Source organism: Coregonus clupeaformis, chromosome 29 (genome assembly GCF_020615455.1).
Source record: "Coregonus clupeaformis isolate EN_2021a chromosome 29, ASM2061545v1, whole genome shotgun sequence".
Classification (NCBI taxonomy): domain Eukaryota; kingdom Metazoa; phylum Chordata; class Actinopteri; order Salmoniformes; family Salmonidae; genus Coregonus; species Coregonus clupeaformis.
Window position 1 is genome coordinate 48,886,601 of NC_059220.1, and position 17,412 is coordinate 48,904,012.

The 17,412-nt window shown below is 43.6% G+C and overlaps 1 protein-coding gene across 2 annotated transcripts in view; it reads right to left on the reverse strand.

Moving 5' to 3' along the window:
• The window catches only part of LOC121545169 (nidogen-2), a 110,970-nt gene extending 94,498 nt beyond the window's left edge, over positions 1–16,472 (reverse strand). For both annotated transcript variants that reach the window (XM_041855617.2, XM_041855615.2), the window contains exons 1-4: positions 16,177–16,472; positions 13,981–14,283; positions 4,904–5,142; positions 2,365–3,041 (exon numbers count right to left, since the gene is read on the reverse strand). In XM_041855617.2, the coding sequence (XP_041711551.1) occupies positions 2,365–3,041; positions 4,904–5,142; positions 13,981–14,283; positions 16,177–16,380 (1,423 nt within the window). In that variant the 5' untranslated portion in view covers positions 16,381–16,472. The remainder of the gene's footprint in view (positions 1–2,364; positions 3,042–4,903; positions 5,143–13,980; positions 14,284–16,176) is intronic.
• Positions 16,473–17,412: the final 940 nt, after the last annotated feature.

Here is a 17,412-nt window from a genome sequence, read left to right on the forward strand (position 1 = left end):
CCAATTATTTCAGGTCCGGTACCATCGTTGGGCCACAGGTGTGAAAGATTCAGCAGGCTACTGACATTACACACTTGGCTAAAAGACTGCTGTAGCTCTGTTGGAATCACTTTTATAGATAACTTTGACACCTTCTGGAAACAGAAGATGCTCTGCAGGAATAATGGAGTCCATCTGAATCATCTTTGCTCCTGGACTCTGTCCACGCATTTCAAGGCTGCGTTGAGAGACTTATCAATGACCCAAGCCCAGCTCAGTTAGTCCCTACAATTGTATCGCTGAGATGTCATAATGCTGCAGCAAATGTACGTTATCCCAGGGGTGTTGGCAGACACAATGTAAGTAACCTAATTTATGTCCCTCTAACTGCCCTGATTCCTCTGTTGATCCTAAAGCTATTGTATGCAGTAATCATGTGCCTATGAACCAGAGTTATACTGTTAGCACTGAGGCGGTCTGCCCTAGTAGGAAGTCCACTGTGTGCAGCTCACCCTGAAACTATCAGCTCAAACATAAATAACATGAGCATGTCTACTTCTGCTAAGCTTCGCAGTAAAGCAATAAAAACAATCAAGCATCCCAGAAAAGTGCTACAAATTGCCCACATTAACATATGTAGCCTAAGAAACAAGGTTCATGAAATCAATAACTTGCTAGTAACAGATGGCATTCATATTCTGACTATCTCTGAAACTCACTTAGATAATACCTTTGATGATACAGTGGTAGCAATACATGGTTATAACATTTACAAAAAATACAGAAATGCCAATGGTGGAGGCTTTGCTGTTTATATTCAGAACCACATTCCTGTAAAGCTCATAGAGGGTCTCATGTTAAAGTAATATGGCTACAGGTTCACGGCTGGCCCTTAAATGTACACGGAGAGCAAACATTAATAATATGCATGTAGGGGCCTCCTGAGTGGCACAGCGGTCTAAGGCACTGCATCACAGTGCTTGAGGCGTCACTACAGATCCGGGTTCCATCCCTGGCTGTGTCGCAGCCGGCCGCGACCGGGAGACCCATGAGGCGGCACACAATTGGCCCAGCGTCGTCCGGGTTAGGTGAGGGTTTGGCCAGCTGGGATGTCCTTGTCCCATCGCGCTCTAGCGACTCCTGTGGCGGGCCGGGTGCATGCACACTGACACGGTCGCCAGTTGTATGGTGTTTCCTCCGACACATTAGTGCGGCTGGTTTCCGGGTTATGCGAGCAGTGTGTCAAGAAGTAGTGCGGCTTGGCAGGGTCGTGTTTCGGAGGACGCATGGCTCTCAACCTTCGCCTCTCCGAGTCCGTACGGGAGTTGCAGCGATGGGACAAGACTGTAACTACCAATTGGATATCACCAAATTGGGGAGAAAAAGGGGTCTTTTTTTTACAAATAATAATAATATGCATGTAAATCTCTGATGGCTCAAAGTGGAGGAGAGATTGACTTCATCACTACTTGTTTTTGTAAGAAGTGTTGACATGCTGAATGCACCGACGTGTCTGTTTAAACTACTAGCACACAGCTCGGACAACCATGCATACCCCACAAGACATGTCACCAGAGGTGTCTTCACAATCCCCAAGAACAGACTATGGGAGGCACACAGTACTATATAGAGCCATGACTACATGGAACTCTATTTCACATCAGGTAACTGATGCAAGCAGTAGAATCAGATTTAAAAAACAGATAAAGGTACACCTTATGGAACAGCGGGGAATGTGAAGAGATACACACACACAGGAACAGACACAAGCATACGCACACACCCGCTAGCGCACACACACTCTACAAACAAACGCACTTTGTAATATTGTTGTATGGTGGTATTATACATTTTGTATTATAGATATGTAGTGGTGTAATAATGTTATATGATGTACAGTTTTATCTTCTGTTTTATTTGTGATGTAAGCGCCTTAATGTGTTTTTACCCCAGGAAGAGTAGCTGCTGCCTTGGGATCCCTAATAAATACAAATACTGGCCCTTGGATGGTGTCAGAGTGAAGAAAGCCTGTTTCAATTATAAACGGAAGTGACCAGCTTACAGGTCAAGAGTGTAGCAGAGATATAAACAATGAAACCAAGGAATTATGGTGAATGAGAACAGGTCCTATCCAGCCTTGAGTGGGAAGCTGGTTTACAGATGGACAGAGTGAAAGGCAGACAAAAGCTAAAAAAGACAGAGGATATACATGAGTATACAAGGATACAGGATGATACAATAGGAGGTTATGAGCTGCATCAGGTATGTTACTAGTACTGGGTTGGACTAAAATCCTGCAAATCTACTGTGGGTTCTCAGGACCCCACAGTGAAGAACACTGACTGATCTAGCTAGCTTAAGAGAAAACGTCAGACTTGAACCCACCTCCTGTGTCAAAGTCCACGTCCTCCTCCTCTACTACGCTAACAAAATGTCCGCCACCGGGGGCCAGCGGGGGACTGCTCTCCATACGAGGGCTGCTCTCCCTCCTGTTGTTGGGGAACACCTCCAGGACCGTGTGCTCTGGCCGAGGGACCACCTGGGGAGCTTGGGCCTGGGGCTGGAGCTGCTGTTGCTGTTGCACGTCCTCCAGAGGGGGCTGGTGTGGCTGGTTCCTGGACTCGGGCTCCCGGGCTGGGTACTCGGCCGGGTACTCCCCTGGACCGGACGGACTGGATGCTGGAGGTGGCTTGCCATGGTTGTCATGTTCACGATACTGGGGGTCAGAGGTTAAAGGAAGGTCACCTCCGTAGGACTGCAGGCGGGCTTGATCCGGGAGGGCGCCATGGTCCGGGTGTGAGGGCTGGAGGAACTCTGGGATAGTTGGGGACTGGAAGTCGGGGTCGACGATGGGTGGGTAGTCCTCATCGGGTTCTTCTTCTTCAAAGGTTTCATGGTACTCTACCTCTGGGTACTCTGCAGTGGTGCTGTCATCGCCCTCCTGGCCTCTAGGAGGTGGCGTGGCGAGGGCGCCACCCACAGCGGCGGGCACAACATTCTCGAAGGAGTAGCGGTTGCCGATGTGGAAGAGCCACACACCAGATACGCCAGTATTGCCAACCCTGAGGAAAGGGAGAAAAGGAAAAGGAGGAGAAGAAGCATCTTTCTGCATTTCAGGAGAAGGAAACTGCATGTACTATCTATCTTGCTACAAAGTCCTTACATAACATCTCTGTAAAATAAGTGCCAGAACAGTTGGAACACTAAAAACCTTTCATAACAGATCCCAGTTTTATAACCTCAGGTAAGGCATTCAATATACAGTGGGGGAAAAAAGTATTTAGTCAGCCACCAATCGTGCAAGTTCTCCCACTTAAAAAGATGAGAGAGGCCTGTAATTTTCATCATAGGTATACGTCAACTATGATAGACAAAATGAGGAAAAAAAATCCAGAAAATCACATTGTAGGATTTTTTATGAATTTATTTGCAAATTATGGTGGAAAATAAGTATTTGGTCAATAACAAAAGTTTCTCAATACTTTGTTATATACCCTTTGTTGGCAATGACACAGGTCAAACGTTTTCTGTAAGTCTTCACAAGGTTTTCACATACTGTTGCTGGTATTTTGGCCCATTCCTCCATGCAGATCTCCTCTAGAGCAGTGATGTTTTGGGGCTGTCGCTGGGCAACACGGACTTTCAACTCCCTCCAAAGATTTTCTATGGGGGTTGAGATCTGGAGACTGGCTAGGCCACTCCAGGACCTTTTAAATGCTTCTTACGAAGCCACTCCTTCGTTGCCCGGGCAGTGTGTTTGGGATCATTGTCATGCTGAAAGACCCAGCCACGTTTCATCTTCAATGCCCTTGCTGATGGAAGGAGGTTTTCACTCAAAATCTCACGATACATGGCCCCATTCATTCTTTCCTTGACACGGATCAGTCGTCCTGGTCCCTTTGCAGAAAAACAGCGCCAAAGCATGATGTTTCCACCCCCATGCTTCACAGTAGGTATGGTGTTCTTTGGATGCAACTCAGCATTCTTTGTCCTCCAAACACGACGAGTTGAGTTTTTACCAAAAAGTTCTATTTTGGTTTCATCTGACCATATGACATTCTCCCAATCCTCTTCTGGATCATCCAAATGCACTCTAGCAAACTTCAGACGGGCCTGGACATGTACTGGCTTAAGCAGGGGGACACGTCTGGCACTGCAGGATTTGAGTCCCTGGTGGCGTAGTGTGTTACTGATGGTAGGCTTTGTTACTTTGGTCCCAGCTCTCTGCAGGTCATTCACTAGGTCCCCCCGTGTGGTTCTGGGATTTTTGCTCACCGCTCTTGTGATCATTTTGACCCCACGGGGTGAGATATTGCGTGGAGCCCCAGATCGAGGGAGATTATCAGTGGTCTTGTATGTCTTCCATTTCCTAATAATTGCTCCCACAGTTGATTTCTTCAAACCAAGCTGCTTACCTATTGCAGATTCAGTCTTCCCAGCCTGGTGCAGGTCTACAATTTTGTTTCTGATGTCCTTTGACAGCTCTTTGGTCTTGGCCATAGTGGAGTTTGGAGTGTGACTGTTTGAGGTTGTGGACAGGTGTCTTTTATACTGATAACAAGTTCAAACAGGTTCCATTAATACAGGTAACGAGTGGAGGACAGAGGAGCCTCTTAAAGAAGAAGTTACAGGTCTGTGAGAGACAGAAATCTTGCTTGTTTGTAGGTGACCAAATACTTATTTTCCACCATAATTTGCAAATAAATTCATAAAAAATCCTACAATGTGATTTTCTTGAGAAAAATTTTCTCAATTTGTCTGTCATAGTTGACGTGTACCTATGATGAAAATTACAGGCCTCTCTCATCTTTGTAAGTGGGAGAACTTGCACAATTGGTGGCTGACTAAATACTTTTTTTCCCCACTGTAACTAACACTATGTTTGTGTCTTATGCCATAAGGAATAGGGACGTCCTGTACTTACTGGTAGAGGTTCTTTAGGCTCTGCTCATTGCTGGTGACGCTGTAGTAGGGTCCCTCCATCCGAGAAAATATAAAGGACACTTCTCCCCTGCTAAAGCCAACTCTAGCCGGCAGCTCAATCTCCACATTGTAGGACTCTTTAGGGCGCGTCCCAAAGAAATGCAATCCATCCTCGGGGTAGAGGAAGAGGGCATAGGAGTCGTTCTCATCGTAGGCAACCACCGCCTGGAATGTGTTCAACTACAGAGGAGATAAGAGGGTGGAGGGTGTGGAGTAAGTGCACTGTTTGTACAAAGCCCTTTTAGTTTGGCAACCTTGCATTTTACAGTCTGTACCTCTACAGTTTCATTGGAAATGTTTTGCATGGCATTTACTGTACATGGAATTTGAAGACGCTTTTATTTCAAGTGACTAGCTAACAGCAGTGTTTTCCCTATGTACATGGAGTAGCCAGACAAATAGAAAATGTAGCCAGACAGGGTTCTCCGGGCTCGGGAGATGCCCCCCCATAACAAGCTCTATTTTGGTGGCCAAATTAGAGATTTTTGTTTCAAACCACTGTGTCTTTGTGAGACGCGGTGTGGGTGAACGGATGATCTCCGCATGTGTAGTTCCCACCGTAAAGCATTGAGAAGGAGGTGTGATGGTGTGGGGGTGCTTTGCTGGTGACACTGTCTGTGATTTATTTAGAATTCAAGGCACACTTAACCAGCATGGCTACCACAGCATTCTGAAGCCTCTGGTACATTCTAATGCCTTGATTCCATCTGAAATACACAGATAAGTTATTGAATAAGTTATTGGTTACCTCCCAGATTGGTAAAATGAGTTGTGGTATTGAGTAGAAAGATGTGACTTTACAATTTGAAAATGTATGAATTCAGTGTATTGTTAGTTGTTTTGGATAACGTCTAGGCCTAGGCCTATATGATCAGGACTATTTTCTAAGAAAATATTACATTTACATTTACATTTTAGTCATTTAGCAGACGCTCTTATCCAGAGCGACTTACAGTTAGTGAATACATCTTTTTTTTTTATACTGGCCCCCCGTGGGAATCGAACCCACAACCCTGGCGTTGCAAAAGCCATGCTCTATCAACTGAGCTACATCCCTGCCGGCCATTCCCTCCCCTACCCTGGACGACGCTGGGCCAATTGTGCGCCGCCCATGAGTCTCCCGGTCGCGGCCGGCTGCGACAGAGCCTGGATTCGAACCAGGATCTCTAGTGGCACAGTTAGCACTGCGATGCAGTGCCTTAGACCACTGCGCCACTCAGGAGTTATTTTTATTATTATTATTATTATTAAAGGGATAGTTCACCCAAATTACAAAATGACACATTGGTTTCCTTACCCTGTAAGCAGTCTATTGACAAGGTATGACAGCAACCCATGCTTTCGTTTCGTTTAGTTTCGTTTCCTTGGCAGTGTTTCCACATTATATTAATGCTTTCTTTTAGCTTTCTTTTATTCGGCATTTTTTTCAGCTACCTGCAACATGTATGATGAAGCAGGTGTTTCTGCTACACCGAAAGCAGCAGTTGACTACTCCATTTTCTACACTTTCATCAAATTAGTAGGTCTATATTAATATCTTTAAAAAAATACCATATAAGTATCATGGGCTTTTATAAGAATTCAATCTTTCTTTTATCGTATTTTGGACCAGAATGAGGCTCTCTCTCCACTACCTATTGTTACTGCAGGGAGGATTCACCATCTTCATCGAATGTTTTCATCATTTATTTGCAGATAATCGCCAAAAAGCAGTAGTAGCCTACCAATATATAAATTAGAGAGCCAAATGACTCTCTTACCGATGCGATTCGTAGAGCCCTATAAAATCTGTTTAATTTTTTGCCTAATTCTGCTTTCGTTTTTTCAGGTTTAGAAATGTTCCCTGTTTTTCCACGTTTTCACTCTCAAAACCACGCATTTTCAATAGCAAAGCAACCAAATTGAGGTCTGGGAAAAATATGATTTTTGTTATTTTCTTTGTGTAGTTACCCTTTAATTCAAGTGTGCACCTACCAAGAGGCTGTTCTTTAACCATGTTTCTGTAGCGCATATGTGATGGTAGAGGTTGCAAAACAAACACCCACTGGATTGATGCAAATAATCATGATATCATTCTGCCAGGTAAGCATAGGCTACTTTGTAGTTAACATTTACTTGAGGTTTTTGGGAAAGACTTTCTATGTACAAGAAGACAGTTTCCGTTAGCATAGTGGTAGACACACAGACAGACAAGGGCATTCTCATAGAAAAAGTAGCTGGCTGAAAATGAGGCTGTTACCGGCTGTTTAGCCGACGGCCGGCGCTTAGGGAAAACACTGTAACAGAATAAAAATGTGTATTTTGGACTCCCATTGACATCAATGTATGATTCACTCAAAGGTTGACATTTTGTGTATAAGTCTCAAGTAAGGATTTAACAGTATAAGCAAAACACTGTGGTAAGCACAGTGGTAGCATTATCAGTGCTATAACAGAAGTGCAAAACTCAAACTCCTCAATACACAAACAACTTTTCAAAAGTAGTGGTGCCACTGCCCTCACAATGTTTAGAGTCGAGAATCAAAAAGCCACACTTCTTAAAGGAGAGCCAACTGAAAGTGAACAGAGCTTCAATCAAACTCTGTAACAGCTCTTTCCAAGTAATGTATAGTACAGTGCACTGCATTCCATTTCTCATCCTCTGCCTTATCAGTGCCCAGGGAACAGACAGTCATCCTCCTAACATTTTAACACTGACTCCCCATGTTTAAACTTCACACCACTCTCCCCCTACCCCCCTACTCCAAAATGTTGACTGAATATCATTCCTGTCCTCCAACTTTTACAGGCGCGTCACCGTTTTTACAAGCCAGGGTTTCTCACCAAATGTGCCCCCCCACCCCCCGGAAACATTTCCCCCGATACCCTTTATGGAGTTGTTTTTTTTTAAGCTGACCTCTTCCCCCTCCAAGCAGGTTTTCACACCCTTTTTAAAGAGGTCCTGCACACCACTAAAAGGCTTAAAATACCATAATTAAATGTGTAGAGGGCTTGGGAGGGGACCCGCTCTTGATGTCTTGTCTTGTGCAATTTGTTATTATTACAAGCAGTGTGGTTTTCTGAGCCGTTTAATTAAATGTGTGGGAAGTGTGGGAACACAAAAACTTCAAGAGAGCGGCTGAGTGGGGGTTACGTCTTCAACCGTCAAAGAGGAGAAGACGACTTCTCGATGGCCACACACAGTTTACACACACAGTTTACAGGCCTAGACTGATGTAGTTAGGGAATGAGAGCAAATGGTGATAGAGGCCCATATCTCACCCAGCATGGTATTTTCAACTTTGAGGACAGAGACACCCAACCCCCCCCCCCAACCTCTCTTATCTCTCCTTCACCCTGGACCTGTATGAAATCCCTCACTCCTCTCCTCCCCCCACTCCAGTAATCCAAGGAGCTATCCCAGAGCGGAGCTATCACCTTCATCACCACTGTCACAGTAAAAACAAGCCCCTCCTCCACCCTCATTCCCCCATTCCAGACCCCAGAGACAATCATGCATCTGGTTCAAAGAGAGAGAGAGGGAATAGCAAGAGAGACAGGAGAGAGAGAAAAAGACAGAGAAAGAAGAGAAAGAGCGAGAATAGCGAGAGACAGAAAGACAAGAGACAGACAAGAGAGAAGAGAGACCCTTAGGCTTACTAATTACACCCCACCCCACCCCCCCCCCCCCCACCCCTCCCCCACAGCCACAGAAAAGTTCCCTAATTACAAGACCACACTGCCTCGGAGCAGCTCCAGAAAACAAGCCCATAAACAAGATTGTTTAAAGATGTTATTGTAAATGACTCTTCCCACGTGTGTATTGGGGATATGCTGTGAAATTGTTAAATATTACTTGTTAGATATCACTGCACTGTTGGAGCTAGAAGCACAAGCATTTCGCTACACACGCAAAAACATCTGCTAAACACGTGTATGTGACAAATACATTTTGATTTGATTTGATGGGGATGGGGAGGCGGGCATACATTTGGGGGAAGGGGGTGTTGGGTTTGACGTGGAGGTAGGGGACTGGGAATGGAGACGGATGGTACCACAGGTCACCGTGCCGAGCCTGATGAGATGATGGCAGATGATGGCACCCAGACCCTCTCATTGTTGAGATTTGCTCCAAATACTTTAGAGCAGACTTCCACCACTGCATATTTGCTCAAGGGCTAACACTTCAACAGACCTCCAACATCCTCCACCCACCACACACCCACCCCCAACACCAGCTGGGGAGGTAGGGAGGTGGGGAGATGGACATCTGGGGCTGGGGGTGGTTGCAGAGGCTTGGTTGAGCTGGAGGGGTGGTAGGCTGGAGAGCTGTGTTGTTCCAAGAGATAAAGCCGTTCCAATCCCAAAGGAAAACACAGAGGGATCATCCAGAGGTTTTTCCTTTGCTCTTGAAATGTCGCTTCCCCTCCTCCGACCGGAGTGAAACACACCGGCTGTCACACTCTCTTCTTCCCCTCCATGGTGCGGTCGGTCAAGCGGAAACATAGTAGATAACCAAAAGCCAGAGGAAGAGAGTTTTACTATAGAGTCCAACTCCTACACACACATACGCACAGAAAACATGCACGCGCACACACTTCATTAATACTGTCTATCAAAGATGTTCAAGGAGTGTATTCTTGGTCATGTCACAGCAACACATGAACTGGAGACTACCACAAAGATCTGTTGGGTGAGTCAGTGATGACTAGGGGCCAGTCTGGGATCGGAGCACACAGACAGACACACACCAGACGTCTCCCAGACCCTCTTGAAATGGGTGTGTGTGAGAGAGGAAGAGTGGAATGGCAAAAATGCCACGAGACAGATGCCGTTGTTTGTTTGTTGCCAGGTTTTGAGGCAGCGTCCGCAGGGTCCGCAGCTGCAGATGAGTAGGCTGCCAACCAGTCCATTAGGCACTGCCAACGATATGGGAACTCACACACACACAGAAGGACACACAGACTAACCTGTGGCCCGCATATTGACTCTGTACCGGTACCCCCTGTACCGGTGGCCCCGTGTAGCTCAGTTGGTAGAGCATGGCGCTTGCAACGCCAGGGTTGTGGGTTTGTTTCCCACGGGGGGCCGGTATGAAAATGTATGCACTCACTAACTGTAAGTCGCTCTGGATAAGAGCGTCTGCTAAATGACTAAAATGTAAATGTAAATATATAGCCTCGCTACTGTTATTTTACTGCTGCTCTTGAATTATTTGTTATTTTGCTTATTTTTTACTATTTACTTATCTCTTTTTCACTTAACACTTATAATAAAACTGCATTGTTGGTTAAGGGGTTGTAATTAAGCATTTCACTCTAAGGTCTACAACTGTTGTATTCTGCGCATGTGGTCCTCTGTAGCTCAATTGGTAGAGCATGGCGCTTGTAACGCCAGGGTAGTGGGTTCGATCCCCGGGACCACCCATATGTAAAAATGTATGCGCACATGACTGTAAGTCGCTTTGGATGAAAGCGTCTGCTAAATGGCATATTATTATTATGTGACACATAGAGTTTGATTTGATTTGACAGACACACACACAGACAGACAGACAAGAACACACAAACACACACACATTAGCAGGGTTGCCAGACAGGTCTGCTAATTTTACAGCCTGCTTTCATGTTCTCTTACACCAATGTAATAAAATGTGGGGACAGGTTGTGCTTTAGGGTGACAAAATGTGGTTTTGGCACCAAAACCCCCTGAACATGATCCAAGCATAAGAGAGAAACAGAACAGTAAGGCCTCTAATCAACAAGCTGTATGGTTTTGATTCAGATTGTTTGGTTTACTCATGTTATGCATTCCCTTGCACTTAGAGACTTCAACAAGAGGGGAGGTGTTTCCAAGGAGGACCCTTGTTAAGGGCAAGAGCAGAGGCGTTCCCAGAACTAATAAATAACAAAATACAATATTTCCAGTGTGCCGTCACAGCTGTCTGCTCTCTCTCACTGAGAGAGAAGGCGTGGGCCCTGGTCCAACAGAAAAGCCTATTCATTCACACGCATTAGAATCACTAGGCGACACTGAATATTATGGCTGTTCAGTTCAAGTCAGTGGGACTTTCCTCATCACACACGTGCATGCACGCATGTACGCACACACACAGAACTCTGAAGTCAATCCATTTCAACCTGAGGGACCCCCCTCATAGTGAACAACCAGACACTCTTAATACCCCGAATCTCCCGATTCCAAGAGTTAATGAATTAGCAGCTGAAGGGAGAATCTTGGTATTTTTCATGAAAGGTATTGCATTATTTGTGTACTGTGTCTAGGACCACACTTTCACAAACATTGCCCTCGTGCTTAGCGAACATGTTAGTTAATCCAATTGACCCTTCGCTAAGCCCCACCCCCCTTAGTTACTATTACAACCTCAGACAATATTTACCCATTCTAACCACTGGAAAAATCCCCTCACAATGATCTCAAACTGTGTTTTTAAAACACAATGAAATTAAACACAGACTACCCCTTGCTAATCATGAAACTCTTGGGTATGTTGTGGTGGACTGTTATTACAATTGGTTCACGGGAACCTGGTAAAATTATGTTTGTAGTGTGGCTAGCCGCTGAATGGCTCTGAATTTACTGTTAGCATGCAGTCAAAGCTATAACCACTTTTGGAGCTAACTAGTGCTCTCAAATCGTATCCTGACGTCGACAGCAGATGGGAATTGTATTCAAAACTGCTAACTTTGCTAGCTAATATACATTTTGAGAAAACAAGTTATATTAAGTGGCTAGCAAGCGTAAGCAATGTTTGGTGGTCAATGAGACTGAAAGCTAGCTAACCAGTTGAGCTAACAAACAATGTAACAAAAGTATAATTTCAGATTTGAAAAATACTCCAACACACAGTAGCAAGTACTACTGATGCACTGTTCAATTATTTAGTAATTTAACCTCTACGGGATCGATGTCACGTATACGGGACGGTTGAGATAACGTGCGCTAATGTGATTAGCATGACTGTTGTAAGTAACAGCAAACTTTCCAGGACATAGACATGTCTTATATGGGCAGAAATCTTAAGTTATTGTTAATCTAACTGTACTGTCCAATTTACAGTAGCTATTACAGTGGGAAAAAATACCATACTATTGTTTGAGGAGAGTGCGCAACAACAAAAAACGTATCACGTCAACTGGGTTGATACATTCACCTTTGAAGGTAAATAATGTACTTACATTCAGTAATCTTGCTCTGATTTCATCCTAAGGGTCCCAGAGATAAAATGTAGCATAGTTTGATAAAATCCATTTTTATATTCAAATGTAGGAACTGGGTTCTACAGTTTGAACCCCTGCTGTCTCTGGCTCCACACCCATCTAGATGTGTGAAAGTGAGCTAATGATCCATCATGTATGACATTCCTGGGAGTGTGTAAACTTGCATTTTGTATTACCATATCATTTTTGTATGTTCTCTATAGTTATGTACTTGAAAATGTATCAATTGACCAATTCGGCACATTTCAGTATTGCAATGCTTCACTGGATCAATCTGAAACTTTGCACACACACTGCTTCCATCTAGGGCCAAAATCTAAATTGCGCCTAAACTGCAATATTATATTGGGGCCTTTCTCTTGAATTTCTAAGATGATGGAACCAAACAAATAATAGAAAATGCATGTTTTTTTGTTTGTATTATCTTTTACCAGATCTAATGTGTTATGTTCTCCTACATTAATTTCACATTTCCACAGACCTCAAGGTGTTTCCTTTCAAATGGTATCAAGAATATGCATGCCCTTGCTTCAGGTCCTGAGCTACAGGCAGTTAGATTTGGGTATGTCATTTTAGGCAAAAATTGAAAAAAGGGTCTGATCCTTAAGAGGTTAAACAATGTATTTTTTAAAGAAGTCTCCGTTTTGTCATTGTCTTTCATGCAATTTAAACGTGAGCTTGTGAGCTTTTCTGAGGTGTTGGACTCGACGACAGTTGCTATCCATTGGAGCGCTGCGATTGGTTGCCCAAAATCCCAGGGCGGGAATTAGCAAAGGGTCAATTATAAATGGGATAGGTGAAATCTAGGTTTGTATTCTGTGAATAAGTCTATCCAGGACCTTATAGATTCTAGAACAAGCAACCCTAAGAGCTATCAGTGTGATGTACAAGGCACAATAGCCAGTCTGTGTGATTGAATCCATTACGTTTAATCCATTACCTTAAGAAGTAAAGCCCAAGCATTATGATGATGACTGATAGCACTAGCAGCGGCAGTCTCACACTGCTCCCATATTAGAAAGCACAAGCCTCTCCATTGAGCATGGGGCAAGGGTATGGTTTCTCTGGTTTCTCCCCATAGACTTATATCAAGTGTTTTTATAGTGAAAGGTAACACTCCACAGAGGCCCTCTAGAGAATAAGACTCCGACACATCTGATCTGATTCTAGGATCTTGGCACAGTCAGAGTAGAGGAGATGTTATCTGATTGAACCAAGCTGCTTTCTACGTTTTTGTCCTCATAATCTCTGCAATACCTCTTTAGTAGCTAGCCAGAAATATGCACTCTTAATGATAAGTTACATGCCTAATGGAGGGTTTGAGAGACTTTCACATAACATGTTTTCTGTGAGTAATACATGAAGATGACCATAGAAATATAATTACTTGAACATTGACTTGAATGGGAATATCCATTCTAGTAGTTATATTTCTATGGGTAACACATAATATGATGACTTGATCCCTAATAGACTGTGCGGGTGGGAGAGACATGCCCAGTCGCCCTTGGGGGTAGGAGGGGGACAGAGGGTGGCGGGATGGAGGGGGGACGAGTTGAAGTGGACGGCTGATGACCCGGATTGATGACCTCTGGCCAGTGACCAAAGGTCAAGAGGCAGTTTAGGGATGAGGGAGGGAGGGGAACCCAAATCCCTAGGGGGAGGGAGGGGGGAGTCATATATACTTAGTAACTCCCTACAGGCTGCAGACACAACTACAGAGAGACAGACAGACAGACAAACGGACCGATAGAAAGACAGACCAAGAAATGATAGACAAACAGACAGCCAGACTCACCCTATCGGATGGCCCAGTGGCGCGCGTAACCTCCTCGTAGGCGGCCACGTTCTCCCAGGTGGCGATGACGGCGTGCGTGGGTGTGAAGCGGCCGTCGGGGAAGCCCCGGTGCACCTCCTGCGCCACCCGGTTGAGAAGGGTGGGCGACTCTGTGACCCGGTAGTAGATGGCGCCCTTCCCCTTGCTGGTGTCGATGTCTGCCAGGAAGGGGGCGATGACAGGGAAGTCGGTGGGGAAGCCGTCGTCCACGTACTGCTTCTCCATAGGCAGGTCCTGGGCTGAGATGATACCATTGGTTGCCACCTGGAGAAGAAGGAATGGGGAAAGAATGCAGTGAGGGAAATAGGATTTAGTGCTGAATTGCAAATCGACCCCTTATTTAACCATTTTTGTTTTTACATTTTAGTCATTTAGCAGATGCTCTTATCCAGAGCGACTTAAAGTTAGTGAGCGCATACATTTTTCATACTGGCCCCCCATGGGAATCGAACCCACAACCCTGGCGTCGCAAACGCCATGCTCTACCAACTGAGATACACGGGGCCACAATTTAACCAGGGAGGTCAAATTGAGATTGACATCTGTTTTTATCAAGTGAGCCCTGGCCCTTAGGCACTCCTGTAGATCTGAAACAAAAAAAATTCACCCAACCTATCATAAGTTGAGCTGAAGTAATTACAGATAGCTTATCCAATCCTTTCAGAGCTAGAGGATGCCTTAGGGGGTTGGAGTTAGGGATAAGGGGCAATTTGTAATTGAAAATGTTTTGCTCCAAAGGCCAAAGGGAAGACCTCTCAAGAAGTGTACCAGATCCTATAAAGGACTTTTTTTTACCTTGGTGTCAAAAACATGCACTTTTTACCTTGTGAGTCAAAAACATGCACTTTAACTCAGCGATTCTCAACTGGTGGGTGTCATCAAGGCAAAGGGTGGCTATTTGAAGAATCTCAAATATAAAATATATTTTGATTTGTTTAACACTTTTTTGTTTACTACATGATTCCATATGTGTTATTTCATAGTTTTGATGTCTTCACTATTATTCTACAATGTAAAAAATAGTAAAAAATAAAGAAAACCCCTTGAATGAGTAGGTGTGTCCAAACTTTTGACTGGTTGTGTATATTTGCGTCGAGTTGTCTGGCGAATTGTGCCTTGGTATTTCCATGCTCTGATGCCCTGAGAAAATTCCAATGTGTAAAATACATTTCCTCAGGGAATTTATTTAGTTGAAAACGTGTTTCTTCTGACAATCAGCACAAAATATTAACTTTGTTGTACTACTTTTAATTAAAAATGTCCGTTTTAAAACTCTTTCGCTGGAACCCCAATGGATTCTAACAAGTGATCTATTGATATGAGTACATGGGTGATTTGCCCAAGGGAGTTCAACTCTGACAACCTGCGGGGTAGCGACTCAATGGTCACAGATTCCTAAGAGTGACTTAAAGGAAAGATTCACCCATTTTTAATGTTATATCGTATTTGTGCATCTCTGAGCAATGTTTAATCGATTCCTGGGATCATTTCAGTTTGTATGTGTATCTGAGCTATTCGCCGTTCAAGCAGGCAGAAATACAGCCAGTATGACGCATTATGCAAAACGTGTCATACCGGCTGTATTTCTGCCTGCTTAAACGAATAGCCTAGATACTCATAAACATAGAATTACCATGGGAATCGATAGAACATCGCTCAGAGATGCACAAATACGATATAACATTCAAATACGTGAATCTTTCCTTTAATGAACTCATGTAACAGATGCAAAGAAAGCAAGTGTTTTATGATTGGAACATAGAACCAAAATACTTAATTGAATGAATAATAATCTTATTCAATTTTCCCTATGCATCGGCATATTTTCCTATTTAATTCCATCATGTCCAAAATCGATCCATTGACAAGAAACAGTAGGCTATGCTACGAGGAATGAGATATGTTATTCATTTCATAATTTCATTACCCTGAATTTGCCTAGTTAAACTCCATGTTCACGTGCAATGTACCTCGACAGAACACAGTTTGACAAGTTTTTAAAAGATTACTAAACGTGTTATTTCTTCAGTGACCGTACTAGAAAATGTCTCTTGACATATTAGTTATCATTCTCATATATGTGCAATGACCAAGAACCACAAATATACCCCGAATACTTAGCGCACAAGGCAAATATAAGTCATAGTTCATACTCACGTATAGCTCATTGAACTGCGCCTCATAGAAATAGAGAGGTCTCTTCAATGCGAGTACTTTGGACGTCTCGTCGTCCCCCTCCTGTAGAGTGAAATCGCCGCTCAGTGTCCCATAAGGAAATATATCTTTCCTCTGAATGCCTGTTACAAGATGGACAGTCCACGACAACTGAAGTAGAAATATCGTTAATTTTCCCATCGCCATTATAAATGTTTTAAAAGCTATGCATTGATCTAGCAGCGGTTGATTCAGTCGGCGGCTCTTGCAGCTAGATAAGAAGAAGCGGACGGGGGGACAGCGCGTTCTATAGGAATTTCAACCCACATCAACTTCTACCTCTGACCCAAACTCTCCCGAAGTTAAGCGGGAGGGATTTAAAAGTTTAGGGACTGTTGATTGGTTCCGTTTGTCTTGACTGGCAAGATACTGGACACCATCTGGTTTCAATTGAGAAAGAAAAGTATAATTTTTAATCCACACGACCTTTTCGTAACTATTATCCACAACAATGAATGGGAACATTACATACATCATTTTGTCAGGATTTTCATTGTTGAACTTTAGTTATAACAATGTAATTCATATAATTATTTAACTCGGCTTATAATTATAAGCTTTTTTTTATCAGTTCTCGTGGGTTCATATGTCTCTTTCTGTTTTGTTCAGGGGTAGCCTATTGATGAGAGAGATAGCGCGAGAGAGAGAGAGCACGAGAGAGAAAGAGACCAGGGCCTCGTTTTGCAGTTGCGATGTAATTCCAAATGGGCACACACTGGTTGAATCAACGTTGTTTCCACATCATTTCAATGAAATTACGTTGAACCACCGTGGAATAGATGTTGAATTGACGTCTGTGCCCAGTGGGTTACGATGATCAAACCAGATGCATCTTTATTTACTAGCCAATTTAAAGGACAATTCCGCCACTTTTCAACCTCATATTCATCATCTCCAGCACCAAACCAGTGTCTACATATGTGAAAACAGCGCGTTTCTATGGTCTGTGGTTAAAAAGATAAAAAGAAAGGTCCTAAAAAAAAGTATTCTCTGTGATTATGTTTAAATGCACACTAATAATTCGATATTAAACTGATTAAGGCAGTAGGCCGAGTATGGCAATAGTCGTGTTACTCTGCTTATCTTAATAGGGGTAAGTTAAAAATCGAAGTAAGCATAGACTGATTAAAGCACCTGGTTTTCTGACCAATCTTTCAAATTATTAGGACATGTAAACAG